The sequence below is a fragment of the Scleropages formosus genome, chromosome 10 (genome assembly GCF_900964775.1).
Source record: "Scleropages formosus chromosome 10, fSclFor1.1, whole genome shotgun sequence".
Lineage (NCBI taxonomy): Eukaryota > Metazoa > Chordata > Actinopteri > Osteoglossiformes > Osteoglossidae > Scleropages > Scleropages formosus.
The window spans coordinates 18,028,924-18,045,247 of record NC_041815.1 but is presented as its reverse complement, the minus strand read 5'-3'; the positions used below and the strand labels follow the sequence as shown (position 1 = coordinate 18,045,247).

General features: G+C 39.9%; 1 protein-coding gene across 3 annotated transcripts in view; it reads right to left on the bottom strand.

Annotated features, from left to right (window-relative positions):
• ltbp4 (latent transforming growth factor beta binding protein 4) overlaps window positions 1-8,529 on the bottom strand; it is a 37,984-nt gene extending 29,455 nt beyond the window's left edge. For all 3 annotated transcript variants that reach the window (XM_018742858.2, XM_018742860.2, XM_018742859.2), the window contains exons 1-2: window positions 7,949-8,529; window positions 525-749 (exon numbers count right to left, since the gene is read on the bottom strand). In XM_018742858.2, coding sequence (XP_018598374.2) covers window positions 525-749; window positions 7,949-8,192 — 469 coding nt within the window. In that variant the 5' untranslated portion in view covers window positions 8,193-8,529. The remainder of the gene's footprint in view (window positions 1-524; window positions 750-7,948) is intronic.
• Between the last annotated feature and the right edge of the window lie 7,795 nt (window positions 8,530-16,324).

Below are 16,324 nucleotides of genomic sequence, written 5' to 3'. Positions count from 1 at the left end.
GATAATTGGTAAACTTTGGCTGACTTTTGATTACCAAAGCTCTGTTCACCATATTGTCCCAAAAACACATATATTTCCAGGACATAAGGTAAAAGGAAACAATGAGAGTCACTGGTGCCAGAACTCACAGTGTCAAAGACCTATCAATATGTCTTCACCAGCCGAAGAACTGTTACATCCATAATATATACATCTTGTATAGCTCAAATGATATTTTGTCTGGAACGATGAATTTCCTTGAGAAATTTCATAAATAGAGAACCAATATAAGCTAATATGCAGGTTATGGTTGTCTAAGTTTCAGATTTATTCTGGGAGTTCAGTGGATTTTTCAATCATATAACATCTGGAAAAATAAAAGTGCAACTGAGCTTCTTTTTACAGAATTCCTGATTTTATCCTTAATACAGATTTAGCAAACTGATGAACACAAGAAAGTTTAATTTTTGGTTCTGGGGTGGTAACTCAGTAAAGATACTGTGATTTTATGAACACAAAGGTTATCCATGGAACAGACCACTTACTATTGGACTGAGGCTGCTGCTCACTCTGCAGAGGGACGAGGTACTCTGAGTGCATTAGGATCTCCTCACGGGGCACCACAGAGGGGCTGGATGGCAGCTTCTCAATGTCATTGGTGGAGGGCGGAGTCGGTATGTGGCAGAACTTGCCCGTGAAGGTAGGTGGACACAGGCAACGATCTTTATGGATGCACACACCACCGTTCTGGCACAACATTGGGCACAGGACTTGGCGACACCGAGAATAGGAAACATAGGATTAGCGTATTCCAAAAGAGCTTTAAAGCAACACATGCACACAATAAACAAAAAAACATTTCCTTGCCAAAGCTACATGAGATATTTGTTTAGAAAGTCAGAGATACAGAGGTGGCAATCAGAGGAAGCAGAAAAAAATGGATTTAGGCATGTAGATCTGTAATAATTTGTCTCTGCTCATCAGCTTGACCAACATGTCACCACAGGCATCTTGTGAATAAAGACAGTTGTGGAGTAGACTGCCAACTTTTTCAGACCGCAGCACTATGAATGACATTAATAAAAACAATCATTCACTAACACTATTAATTCTGAATGGCTGAACATTGAAAACAAATGTCGTCAAAGGGTTCTTAATGGCATGTGGTTGGATGTGGTTGCTGCTGATGCTTTATTATTGCACTCAGTGCAAATTAAATGTGTTTATTTTCATTTACTGAATAGTTTCAAATTACTATTATACCACAGTATTGTTTAGTACTCAGTTTTCATTGGCTGAGAAGTTGATTATTAATTGTAACATTCATATCTGCCTCCTTGTGCATTTTTTTCCAATAATATCACGTCTTATCTTTATTTCATCATTTTAAACTGAAAATTTATTGTATTTATAATGCTACTTTACTGTATATGCTATTTATTTAGTGAAGTAACAGGCTTTGAAGACTGCAATGGGAATTAACAAAAGTCTCTGTTTGCCTTTAACTACTTGTAATGTCCCTCGTGATTTTGCCAAACAACTTTAATTTTCAGGAACCTAATATGAAGCAGTCAATAGATAAACAGTCATAAATTAACACATGTCTAATATTTAAGAAATGAATAAATACACCTTTTCATTTAGTAATTAGTGTTATCTGTACCCTGAGGTGGGGTGGTGGTGCAGCGGGTTTGTCCGTGTCCCGCTCTCTGGCGGGTCTGGGGTTCGAGTTCTGCTTGGTGTGCCTTGCGACAGACTGGCATCCCGTCCTGGGTGTGTCCCCTACCCCCTCAGCCTTGCGCCCTGTGTTGCCGGGTTAGACTCTGGCTTGACGCAATTTTAGTCTCTGTGTGTGTGTGTACCCTGAGGTTCAGAGCGAGGAAATTCAGTAGCTGAAATCCATCCAAAATCTACACAGGTTATTCATTTAATCTACTCTCCCCTTCCTTCCAAACCGTGCACAGGATTTTTCATCTGACAGGTCCACAAAGCAAGTGTATCACCACTGCTGCCGTGGTACTGGAAAGTTCTTTTCCCCCACCCTGCCTGCCTATTGTTTGGATCCCTATTAGGGCAGGAAAGCCAGTTTTTTATCAGGAAGAAACATACAGCTTTTCAGGTAGTGACATTTTTTATTGAACAATCTGTGCTGAAATGTAGCAGATTGCATCTCATGCGTTCGTGCTACACTACTGAAGCTGGCAGCACATATTGCCTACAACACGCTGACATGTTACTCTGCTTCATATTGCATTGCCTCCAAAGTCTCTTCAGCTCTTTATTGATGAGGTGAGTTCATTTTTACATAAAGACTCTTGTTAATGCTGAACAGAAGGATTAAGTGGCCCTATTTTAAGGGAGCATTTTGTGAATTAAAGAAGACTTGTGAACAGAAGTTTTCTTCTCTCTGGGCCTCAATGAGAGCTTCACAGCACCGCTTTTCAAATTCACTGGCACTCGACTCTGTCGCCTTGCTTCCCTGGCCTCTGGAAGACAGGTGGTTTTGATCACAGTATGACTGCTGTTGTTTACACTTGCAAAGCACACAGCAGCATAAAAGCTAAATAAAAGCATAGTTACATTATGAGGAATAATATATAAAAATTGTGAACTCAGTTCATATTCAAAGTTAGTTTAAAATACAGCCCAAGGGAATATATCTTTTAAAGGCTCAATCATACAATGCAAGAGTCTGCTGAATTGATATGATTCTTGTCTAAAACAGAAAATGGTGTGATGAGATTGTGAATATTATAATTTCTTATATAGGTTGCATTAGCACAAAAAACAAATGAAAAAATGTATTTTTAAAAAGACTGGCAATACATTCCCAAATCACTGTGATTTTCATAGGAAGATGTCTTTAATATTTTCACATAAGGATGCTGGAACCGGAATATGAAGTGAATCACTGGGTAAGACATTGTGTGTCAACCATTTAAACAAATCAACACACTTCAGACATGTTTAGTGCTTATGCTAAAACTGTTTCGCTCTTGCTTCTGCTTTTACACGATTAAATTCTTTCCACAAGGTTTTCAGGAACAAGGCATAATAGGCCACATAAGCCAGGAACTGGAGCCTTCCAGAGCCACTGCAATTTTTAATGCAATTTAATAAAGAGGAGAAATTATGTGTTCTGATATTAGCTGTAATGCAAACCGGTTTCACTGAAAAGCATGTGACAGTAATGCAGTAAACCACTTTACACTGAAAGTACTGCTTGTTCTGTGCTTATTGCATCATAAGGCCTCTGCTTCTGTCTATCTAGGTCCATTAATTCAGCTAGATGTGGGAACTTTGAAAATGGGCAGGAGTGGATCATTTCTCTCAATGGATCTTGGCATCTCAGCAAACCTTGTACAGTAAAACTTCACCTTGATACAGTGACATTACACTATTGACTTTTCCGAGTGGTCACCTGCTATGCATCACACATTTCTTCAGTGAATAGCCAAAAACTTTTTCTTGCTGCAGAAAGAAACACTGGAAAACCACCACTTAAGTTTTTAGAAAAATAAATGTTTATTTATGTTGTATATGCTGAAGCAAATAATAAAATAATCAGTGAACAGCATGCTTTTGAAATGTAAGATGGAAGTTGGCATCAATACAGGTGTTTTATTTTATTTTAAAATAACTGGGAAACCTATGAAGTCATTATTTTAATGCTCAGATTCTACTAACATTTGCTCAATTAAGTAATGATTGACCAAACGTTAGTCGACAGGGTACAGGGTAGGTTCTGTTGAGCCAAGGGTAGTAATAGGACAGGTTCCATTGACACTTCGTGATGACTCGTGTGGTATTAACATTAAGGGTGGGTGTAGAAGGGCTTTACCGTTGCCTCCTTCCGTGCATTTCTTCGGACTATGGAAGGAATCCAGAGCACCCAAAGAAAACCCATTGGAATATGAGGAAAATATGTAAAGTGCTACACAGACTGAACTTGATTCTAAGCTATGTGTGAATGCACAGCCCAGAAGTTGTAAGGCTCCATGGCATTCAACCTTCTACTCATGCCAGTAGAATGCTTGATACTTCAACATAATTTTTAAAGGGAATCAATTAAAGCCAAACGTTTTATTAACACATGAACATCCACATATTAAAGTCTGACATTTGAATTCATAACCTGCTATTTAAAAATATGGCCAGATACATGTTCTACAATTGCAACTGTGTAACATGAAAAACTGTTTGAGGCCCTCAAGTGCAAAATAAATACACAAAAGGGAATACCATATTAAACAGCCTTCTCTGTTTCTCTGCTTCTAATTACAAGTGCTTAATCTGCTGTGAAAGAAGGTTAAGGAGGTACATCCCATTGGACATATATCCAATGATTTAAGTATGCTTTAAGACTAACAGTATTCATGGTCACCAAAAAGAGGAAAGTAAAAAGACCAAGAAATGTAAATCAAAGACACATGCTTGCAGTTCCCTCTGTTCAAGCTAAAGGCTCAGCTGCCCAGTTTCCACAACTGCGGAAACATTTGCTTCACTCCCTTTTAACATTCCATATGTATTTATTAAAATCCTCTGCAGCTCTTGCATCTCAGTACAATATTAGTATTGCACATTAACTGTACTTTTCGGGAGTTTTAACACCCAATATGTGGTGTCCCTCTTTATGACACCACACAATTACAAGTAAGTGTATTTTAACTCTATGCTTGAATCAGTTATTATTTTAAAGCCATAAAATGGTAAACTTGAGTTATTGAAAAGACCGCAAAATAGAAATGCAAAATATATGATGACATACTTATTTGAACTCATGTTTTCTAAAAAGATTCTGAAAGTTATTACTGTCATCACTGGTACCACCCAACCCACTGACCTTCCTTGCTATTGTTCTGAACTTTTTTTCTGAAACATACAATACAAATAGTTCCCTAATAAAGGTAAAGATACTTAAATTAATAATTTTACGAATTTTAAATATAATGTAATTAAAAATTTGTTTCAGGGAAATTAGTTACCTTGGACTAACTTGTCCTCAGTTTTTAAAAAATAGCAGCCTAGAGAACAGGATTAAATGCGTTTTCTCTAAACCAGCTCCCTAAAAGGAAGTTCATAGAACGCACTAATTTAAATGTACTAATTAAAATGTGTTCAAGAAGCAATGTCAGGAAACATCATTCAGTGCATCAAGAAGATCACAACAAATTTGTAGAAGCTTGACCACAGCCAGACACTGTGATGTGGAAAAACTGGAAATTTTGCTTGAGATAAACCTAGGACACCAAATCATTCAGTCTATGAGATGTACAAAATGTGGTCAGAAAGGTATCTTAACACAGGCACAACAAAGTAACTGAAACCTTTTCCAACATGTTCAAGAGATGGGTTTGAAATTCAAGATCCTAAGCATGAGAAAAAAAGTTCTTCCACGAATATTTTCATTATTTTGTGGGAAAACACAGAGTTTCTGTCTATAAGTGGCTTCCAAATAACCTGAAGGGGATTGACCAACTCATCAGAAAAGATGGCCAAAATGAAAATGCACGGTAGGTGTCACTTTGGAACATCAGGTAGTGTTAGTGCCTCACGGTCCCTAAGCTGTACATTCAGACATGGAATCAATCCTGGCTTGGACTGCAGTTTGCCTATTCTCCTCATGTTCATGTGGCTACTCATCCATCTCAGGGTAAACAAAAGTGCACTTCACAGATGAAGAGCTTTAGATGTGACGTATAGTTTTTATATTCACAATATTTGCTGGCACACATTACATCAATAGCTGTCTGAAGAATTAAGTCTGAAAGGAAATACAGTGATGATCATTGTAGATAATGTAATGCAAATGACTGCAGCTGTCAGGAGATCAAGAGAGAATTGAGACAAAAATTAATGAACTTTGAGACTCATCTTTAATGCTAGAAAGGATTCTTCAGTTCAGAAGGAGCGAAGGAGCTCATTCCACACAGGAGCCCAAAGAACAGAATTTCAATTTTGGACATCGTGTGAGTGGGGCTGTGAAATGGATGAACACAGTGCTCTTGCTTGGGTGTTTGAATGCATGTTAATACAATGTCATAAAACGCATATAAAGGTATGTTTAACATGTAAATAACTCTATCAAAGAAAAAGCTCAAATTAAAGCAATTTCACTAGAGGTTGCCAGATGGTAAATTTGGTATAATTTTGCTCTGGTTCTGTGATGCTGTGTATCTTCCTATATGCACACCAGTATTTTTCCAAAATACCTGCTAAACCAGTAGTTGTAGTAATAGTAGCAGTAGTAGTAATAATAATAATAATCATAATAATAATCATAATAATCCAACATGAACCAAAATGAAGAGTTACTAGATAAATGCATCTTGATACTTATATTTAAAGCATACTTCACATACATACTGTGTTAATAAAAAACATGTAGCCCATTACATTTACAATAGTTCAACATTAAAAATAGAAAAATGTATTCCGCTTGGGATCCAAGAGCACTGCTAAACTTTCAGAGAGAGCTGCTGCTGGATTACAGGTGGGGAGGGGAGAATGGTAAAGAGCACAATTTACAATGATGAAGCTAAAATACCTCCTGCACCTTTAGATGAGCATATGTTTCAGGGTTGCTAGTACACTTTCTGAAGCACCTTTCAGCACAGCGAGAAACTGATCACGGCTGTTTTTCATAGCGGAAATTCTTGAGCAGTAGCATCTTTTTATGTGTTCAACAATTATGCTCAGAAAATAATTTTCCAAGTATAAGCTGTCGACTGTTCTTTAAGATTCAGCCTGCACGCTCCAATTCTGCATGCAGAACAAGCTGCCTTTAAGTATACTGGTGAAAATAGATGACAGCGCTGGAGCTAACCATGCTTTGTTTACATGTAATGAACTGTAAAGACCCCACTGATGAAACGGAATACTTATGATCATAATTTAAAGCAGACGTGAGCTGGCCAGTTTAGTCCATCCTGCTAAAGTCCTGAAATGTTTATTCTGGAATACTGGAAGGTAGAAAGGGAAATTATACAAACAACACATGCGGTACACCCTTGAACACGGCAATAAATTGCAGTTCCAAACATACTTTGCTAAAACTAAAAAAAGGGATTGACTCCTTTGAAATTACATGAATCAAAATAGTCTTTGCCAGCAGCACAAAAGAAATGTTTAAACTCAGAGTGTGAACAAACGTGCTGTAGTCAGTCAGTAGCACTCCAAGAAAGCCCTCTGGTGCCCACATGTGACCTTAGGGAACTTGCTCTTTTTCTCTATCTGTCAGGTTTTATTTCAAAAAAGGATTTTATTATGTATTTGTTCATTGGCATTTTAGCTGAAGATTTATTCAGTCAATTGATTCTATTTGTTCCTTTTATCACACTCAACCTACATTATAATAGTTTTAATCCTCATCCTGCAATGTTGCTGTTATAGAAAGATGCTATAAAATGAAATCCTTTTATGGTTATTGATTTTGATGAATTCGGTGACAGTAAAATCCAAAGCTCAAAATCAAATTCAGAATCAGAACTGCTTCAGCTGGATCAATTTACATGGGACAACTAGAAGGGTAGTGGTTGGAACCACTACTTTTGGATCTGAACGTCACCAGTTCAAATCCCGCCTCCAACTGTAGTACTCTTAAGCAAGGTACTGACCCTGACGTTGCTCCAGTAAGGTTGCCCAGGAGTATAAACGGATGTTGCTGCACATTCTGTATCTTAACACTTCAAGTTGTTTCAGAAAAATATCTCCTAAATGAGCAAATATGTGATGACATGCATAACAGATCGCCCATGAGCTCAACTTAGAAACGACCAACTTTGTGGAAGAGCGTTGCACGGTAAAACAATGTACAGGCTACAACCAAAAACTTCAGTGTTTTACAAGCAAATTTTGACCAAACGCACTACCATTTATTAGCAGTCTGGCCTTGATTTCAAGTCATCTGCCAGCTGAGGAAAAGAGAAAGAAAGAGAGGGCTATTTGGCTGTTTGGGGTAGCTACTTACAGATTCGGAAGCCTGGTCCCACAGCTGGTCGACTGTCAGGCTCGTGACTGTAAAGTGCTGTGATGTTGCCGTTCTCGCAGAAGTTAGTACAGCGCCCCGAGGTGCAGCGGACCTTGCAGATGGTGGGGGTGAAAAGCACCTTGATGCGCTCTCTTCCTCCTCTGCCGGCTGTCTCGTTGCAGGCTGAGTAGGGGAGGAACACCGAGCAGCAGTGGAGCAACAGCAGGAGCCTGTGTAGGACCATGGTCTGTCCGTTACTGACTCATCTCTTAGAAAAGAAGAGTGAGTTTGAGAAGCGCAGCCCTTCAAGGGAGGAGGGGCCCACGGACCGAGCAGGAAGGGTAGTTAACAAGCCAAAAAACAAGAAGAAAAGACGGAGAATGAGCTCAGCTCGCCCTACCTCACTCTCTGCAGGAAAAAAAATGCAGGGGACAAAGTGAAAAAGAACAGCAAATGCTCACAAAAATGCAGAGCAAAAGCTGCATGAGGAGGGATGCATGTATGTCTGTGATTTAATGTGTAGTACAAGAACAAAAAGGTCCAAAGGCTTGGTGGGAACGAAGCAAATGTCCACTTAATTGGAAGCAGTACGAGTAGCATGCTCTGGGATCAGCTCCAAGCACAATGTTTATAAGGGACCCAATCCATTGTAGTGCGTTGTTGACTCTTAAGTGCAGCTCCTCCCTCTTTGTGGGGCAAATCCTCACCACAACCTCAAAATAAAACTTGTCTAAAGAAGAGAGGCAAAAACCTAGATGAGGTAGAGGTGTGTTCTTGACGTGGTGTATACAGCCGCTTCCATTTCTTCCCTTCCCAGTGATGTTAAACTTGGATGAGGTCCATGCTTTGCATTATTACAATCTCATATTGTAGTACAGATGTTTCTCCCATGATGCAGATGATGAAATATACTGAACTTCACGTGCCATTAAGTCTGTGAAAAATTACACTGTTCCTTTCCCTACTGCCCTTCATAGCTCTACTGCCAGTACCAGTAATGTTAAAATTAAACCTCCTCTGAGGAGAGACTCAGTTACTCAGTTATACTGTTAAGTGCTGCTAAATACTCAAAAAATTAATAAGTACTGCGGGGTGCAGTGACGTAGCGGGTTTGGCTAGGTCCCGCACTCTGGTGGGTCTGGGGTTTGAGCCCTTCTTGGGGTGCCTTGCAATGGACTGGCATCCCATCCTGGGTGTGTCTCCTCCCCCTCCAGTCCTGCACCCTGCATTGCCAGGCTTGGCTCCAGTTCGCCGTTACCCTGCTCGGAACAAGTGGCTTCAGGCAGCGCGTGTGTGTGTGTGTGTGTGTATGTGTGTGTGTGTGTGAGTAAGTAATATAACTTCTTTACAGCAAAATATTGTTGGTAATGGAATTAACATCAGAGGAATCTAAAATAAAAATGTGACTTAACATTGCCTCCCAACATTTGTTTTATTTTTATGTAGCATGCTTTCACTCCAAACAACCAACGCAGTGAGTAACATTGTACACTATTTTAACCCTTAAAAAACTAAATAGGATGTACTAACAGAATGAGAAATATGGTATGTGTCACTTGTTGTACCTTAAGATATAATACACGTTGGAACATGAAGTTCCGCACCGAAAACCTGCTAAAACTGAAAATTCAAAACATTTTTTAAACCTTGAGACATATTTTTATTTGTAGTTTGATGGGCTTCACGTTGCACTGATTGGGATCAATGCACGTTTTAACAGGATGTGACAAGCAGACTGCAGTTAAGACACCTTAAGCTGTCATAATTCACTGTGTATCAGTGACCGTGAATCAGGACTAGCTTGGAATTCAGTCACATCACGTTAAAAATCTTACAATGCTGGAAAAAAATGCAGAAGACCATCTGAAGGCCTGCAAATTTCTGCAATGCCGCTCGCGAACAGTGTCTCGTCTCCAGACATTTCACTTATTCCTCATGAAGAAAACGTAATGACGGATGAATGACGGCCTCTCAGTTCTTCCTTTCCTCGAGGTAACAGGAGCTCTCAGTGGAGTAACGAAGATGACCCCTATCTTGGCCATTTTATTTGATCACCATTTGCATTTGAATGTCCCCTATTTCTCTCAGTTAAGGAAAAATGCAATAAAAATCAGCTTCAGAAATTCTTCACTCTGGATCCCAAGGTTTCAGGTGCAGTTGGGGTGAGGTGCTTAAAGCGCACCGGATGTTGGCTGGCTTTGGAAGTAAGGAAGCAAATAAGAACAAAGCTGGAACCTTTAACTGGAAATGATTAAAAAAAAAAAAAACAACAACAGATGGATTTAAGCCAGTACCTTAAGGACAAGGTTTCCCTCAAAGTAGAAGGAGTTACACTATGTTTTATGAGGTTCGTGCTGTGAGTGCTTTCTGCTGAACAGCCATAAGGTATAGACATCACGATGCCGCACAAACATTATTGAGCTTCAGCTCTTTTAACTTTTTATAGCAAGTAAACTGTTTAGTTTTGCCATAATGGTTAATATGATATCTTTCTTTTTTCATGGTAGCTGCAGAGATTTTATCATCTATTATTTGGCTAGGACTAATGTGTGTCTGTGCTGATTTCAGGGTGTGCATCCATTTGCATGCTAAGAGAGAGTCCAAGGTAAAATACCAAAGCGCCATTAATTGTGCTGATGAGTGTGTGAGGCCAAGACCAGGATTTGTGCGTATGTTTTCGTGTGCATGCATATTTGCGATGCAAAAAACTGCGGTGGTAGAAACCTCCCAGCAGTAACATTGCTGAAAATGTTTCGCTGAGCCCTTCCCAGGGTAACAGAACTGGGATTGTTGCACTGCAGTGGGGTTTAAAATGTCAGGGATTCTCAGCGGGATCCAATAACCAGCTTTGTTGTCCCATTAGGACACCTGGGAGTTGCTGATTGCCAGCAGTAGGGGCCTCTTCACCCGTCCATTTTGTGTTTGGCAGCCCTGCGCTGCAACCAGCGACAGAGCGGAGCTGTTATGAATAGGTCCTCAATGAGTCACAGATGAGAGCAGCTCACGTTAGTTCTTTCGCCTGCTTCTCAGTAGGTGGTTGTTCTGCAGGCAGAAGAGATACGGAGATCTGTATACTAATAAAAAAGCACAGAAAGAAGAGAAAAAAGTTACCATCTAAACTTCAAAAATCTGTACACATGACCAAAACACAAGATGTTCCTTTCCGTGGACGTTCTGCTGTCAGTATGTAAGTCACAGCAATCCCAGGCAACTGCTTCAGCAGATGTTGTTTCCACTGGGGAATTTAAGTGCAGTCATTGAGGGATCTAGGGGTTCTCTTTCTATCACACAACTATCTATATCATTCAACAGACTACTTCATCCCAGCTGCAGCAATAAAAAAAAAAAATGGAAAAACGTTTAGTTTTGCACGTTTAAAATATTGCTATGTACAAATGCCGTGTAACAGGAAGGAAATATAAATGAATATTTTTACACAGTTGTTCGTCATGCATCAAAAATTGCTTGGGAAAAAACCCAAAAATTGCAATAACTTTTATAATGATCATTAGTAAACAGAAGATATTTACACACCACATGTTTGCTTTCTTGGCATTTTACATGACAAGTCTTTCTGGGGTAATCTGGGAAGGCCATTAGTGAAACTGTATCCTTGTAGTCGTTAATAACCGAAACTCCAATGTGAGAGCCAAAGAAAACAACCACAGGATTTTGTAACAATAGCATATCTGGGTCTGTCTATGTGAGAAAAGACATTTTGCGGCATATGCCCATGCACTGATATGCTTATCTTGTGGTACATGAGTTTAAAAACCAGGACACCGGCCAAATTCTTTAACAAGATATACCTGGAATGGAATCTGAGTGTTTTTTCGTTAAAGTGAAAGGTACAAGACGTGTTGAGCATGCACACCATGCATTATCTGAATTGCTCCGTCACGGCCTCTGCTTTCATATTGCAAAATGATTAAAATTTCACAGTTTAGTGTAATTGTTTAACACGTTGCCCACAACTTTATTTCACTGAATAAAGTTTCACAGCTGAATGACAATAATTACAACGGCAATTAGATCATGTAATTTGCTGCAAAATCGTAAACTGGTAATTGTAAAATTTCAGAAGGTTTACTTGGTAAAGTACTTGAATAAAATAAAAACAATTCTGTGTAAAAACATAAAGTAGTTTATTAGCATCAGTAATTTATTAGAAATTTTGGGAAAATAATGTTGTTTTTAAACTGTAAAGCAGTATATTTAATATAGCAATATACAGTACTGATATTTGCCTGATACGAGTCCAATAATATTTTACGATGCTATAGGGGTAAGTATCATAAGCATGGCCACTAAACATAAATGGCAGTGATGTAGAGAATATTTTCCTACTGGGAAATAATTTCTGCTGAAGTTTCAGTCTAAACTTAGAGCATGTTCCAAATTTCTTGAGCTCAACCTCCATACAGTTGAGAATATGGAGAATAGGGGAATAAAGCCTTTTTTTTCCATCCAGCTCACCAGAAAGAGCATTTTTTTGGCAACACCAGTTGAGCCATCTGAAAGCTGGACAAAGGTGGATAACACTGGTGACAGGCAAGTCGAATTAAGTACAGATTTGATAAACATGGACAACCCTGGTGCTTAATAAAACCCCCAAAACCTGAGTCTTAAAAAAACAGAGAGACTGAGGCTACAAAATGAATGGTGAAAAAACAGAGATGATGTCTTAATCTGAATAAAGAGAAAACACTGGTAAGCACAACCAAGAAAAACCTGGTACCCTTAACGGTTTGAACTACTGTTAAGGATAGCACCATCTGAATTTAACTGCGATAGTAATAAAGCAAAAGCTTTGCTGGAAATCATGCTTCATACTAAACAACTATGCTATGTACACACACTGGCTGAAGGGGCTTGTCCCGAGGAGTTGCAGCAAACCAGCACCTAACCTATCAGCACAGAGGGGGGGCACATGCAGGATGGGATGCCAGTTCACTGCAAGGCACCGCTGGTAGGACTCGAACCCCAGACCGACCACAGAGCAGGCCTGGGCCAAACCCACTGTGCCACCATACCACCATGCACCCTGCCGTGCTATGTATTATTTGCCTATCACTGTCTCGATAAATGCATCTCCTTCAAGGACAACATGTAAATGTAATGTACATGGAGTTACCAAATTGGTAAATTTATAATAAACATAAATGAACATGGTTGGATGACATATGAGTAAATACTTGGTTGCAAAAGCTTTATAAATGAAGGAATTAAGCTGTATGGAACTTACTCTAAGGACATGGCCCACCTCCCCACATTACTTGCAAGTAAAAAGGAATTGCAAGTAATTCCAAAGAAGTCACCACTGAGCAGCCCTGTGTATTGTCTGTCTTCTACACTGAAACTGATGGGCAACACAACAATCAGGTCCCCCCAGCGAGTGCCTAATGCATGCCTTGCAGCTGTGATTCCCAGCTGTAACAAAGTCGCCATGGCAACCGTACAGCCACACTGCAGGAGGAAGGAAAGCAGGAAGTGAGCCAATGGTTCGAGCAGGCTCCGGGTTACTCGGGAGGGTAATTTATAAATTACCCAATTAAGCCCAAAGCAGTGTATTTACTCTGGAGATGATAGAAATGTGTCAAAAGGCAGTTTGACTTGGACTGGTACTCTGGAGCACGGAGATGATGTCAGGTTAGACTTTCTTTGCAGTTCCTCATGTGTTCTGTCCCGTTGCTCAAAGCTCGGAGGAAGGGTGTTTTCATAAGCTTCATGGAGTCTGCCAACTTACAAGGCCTTCTGAGGGATACGCAAACATTTTTGTTTCTATTAAAACCAAAGAAACACGGTGACAGCAGTGTTTACTTTTGCCGCTTGTTGACCGGCGTCACTTTTTAAAAACATACTCTTTCCCCCGTGTTCTGCCAAGCCTTGTTTTTTTTCCTGAGATGCAGACTGTGGGGTAGACATGTTGGAGAAATATGTTGCCTCCCAGTTTTACGGTCAGATAATATAACCGGAACAAGATTTTGACCATCATGCTGGGAAAAGAAATTTGTAGGAGGGTGTATTTCTCCATATTTGGTGTTGATTTTTGAATAAACCTACATTTGCCACAACAGACCTAGTCTCTTGGAAAAAATGCAACTTAGTAAACTGAGTTACTAATTATCGCCTGACAGCAAGATTACCAAGGTGAAGTTTGAAGCTATACCTGCAAGGTGCTGATGGTACATTTGCATATAAAAGTTTACATACGAAACTGAACTGAACACTGCACCATGAGCTGTTAAGGAATTTGTTTAGAACAACCCATGACTTTTTAAAGTAAAAAATGCGGTTTACAAATGGCTAAGAAAATGATTAGCAGTAGCTGACCGATAGAAATTGAACTACTTAAATATTTATCAGTATAACTGAATGTTGATATGCTGCTTTGAACATTTTTTAAATATTATGAAATCAGAAATACACATGCCAAAGACTGTATTTTCATAATTTATTATCCTTCTTTGAAAGTGTTAAAGTTCCTGGGATTACTGGTCATATGCTATTTTGCCACTTAACTGAATCTTCTATCTAAAACTTCATTTAATTTAATTTATGTAACCAGATGTTTCAGTGAATAATTCACGTTAAGTGCTCCGCTTATCATGCTTTGGACATCATCGTGCACCGATTGGATTCTGTCACAAAGACAGTCATTCTTGGAAACGTTGAATATAAAAAGAAATGGATGAGCAGCAACCAGATGGTTCTACTCAGTCACAGTGACAATGGACACACCCCTTTCCACCACAGTCATACAAGCTGAGGGCAGAATATTCTGGAGGAACTTTATTTCCATGGTCACCAAGAGCTGACGTCAGCTCAACAGCACTTTACTACAACAGAAACAGTCCTGCTGGTGTAGAGTATAATGACAGACCCCCCCCTCTGGGACTTGACCAGCAACATTCAAGATACAATTCAGCATCCTTAACCACAATGCTTTCATTTACTATTTAATAACCTGATTTCAGTTCATCATCGTTTCATCTTGGTTCAAGAGAGACTGTCCATAGGAGTTTACAAAGTCTCAAATAAAAAGGAAAAACAAGATTATGAAATTGCTCAGCTGTTTTCATAAGCAGTTATGTGCTTCATTCATGTATGAGAAAACATCTGTATCACAGGAAGTTGCACAGCCCTCTGTTTGAACCCCATCTCTAGAGCTGTGTCATGACAAATTTAAATGCTTGTTTACACTGCGCCAAACATTTCTTTCCCAGGCTGAAGCCAGCAGAAAAGGAAAGCTGCTTCATTCAGTGCAGCCGGAGGCATCCGCCCGGAGCGCACGCTGTTACCTGGAGACTCTACATGCTCTGCTGCATTGAGTATCGCATTTTGCTGGACTCACTCGGGATTTAAAGACGAAACTCCATTAGAGAGCGGCCAATGACTGATTCTGTAAAACAGGAAGTCTTAGGCTTCTGGCAGTTTTCTTTTTCTCTAGACATGCTACTAAAATTTGAGATAAAGGAGTTAACAGGCCATTCAAAAGCAGAATGCCATTTAAAATATATATACCTATATGAAAAGGCATGCAGACTGTAATAATGAATACTGATATTGTTCTATCGACAGGAAGAGAAGACCCTTGCTAAGATATCATGTTCAACGGTCTCAGCAATGATTTATTCATGTACATCCCCTCCATACAGAACTCTGAGAAAAATCGTTACTGACAGTGGAATGTTTATGGAAATTTTGGAGGACTAAGAAGACACTGGTGAGTTGGGCACTTAATAGCCGAAAAAACCGTTCAGCATCTTCCTGGCCTTTGGATGAAGAAGAGCTGAGACAAATGTCTATTGCAAAAAGAAAATGCTGCTGATGGTTTAGGGGGGTGTGGTGGAGCAATGGTTTTGGCTGGTACCTGTGTGTGGTAGGTGTGAGGTTCAAGCCCTACAACGTGGGGTGCCCTGTCCCAGATGTCTCCCCTCCCCTCTTGGCCTCGTGCCCTGTCCCAGGTAATGCTCCGGCTTGCCGACACCCCGCATGGGAAAAGCAGGTGTTGGCGTTGGTTGGTTTTTGGCTTTGAGCACCATTGGGAATAGAAGCCTTTCGTTGCTGCTTTTCAGGGAGAAATTATAACTTAACCATTTCAACCAAACTTATTCCTCAGTACTGCATTAGTTCCTGCAGATGTGTTTCTGAAACTGCTTCTCTTTTTCGCGAATCAGCAACAGCTGGTCTGCTGGTAAATAGAGGCCCTTTTTCGAGCAGTGCTGCCTATTAGCGGCACCGGGGCCCAGAAGAGTGCAGCAGTTCCCTGGCTCTACGAGGCCAGTCGCTCACAGCAAGGGCAGTACTCGTCTCGGGCAGCAAAACGCTTATGGGCTGTACCTACATCAACATGCTTCTTGGTGAATAAGCGGT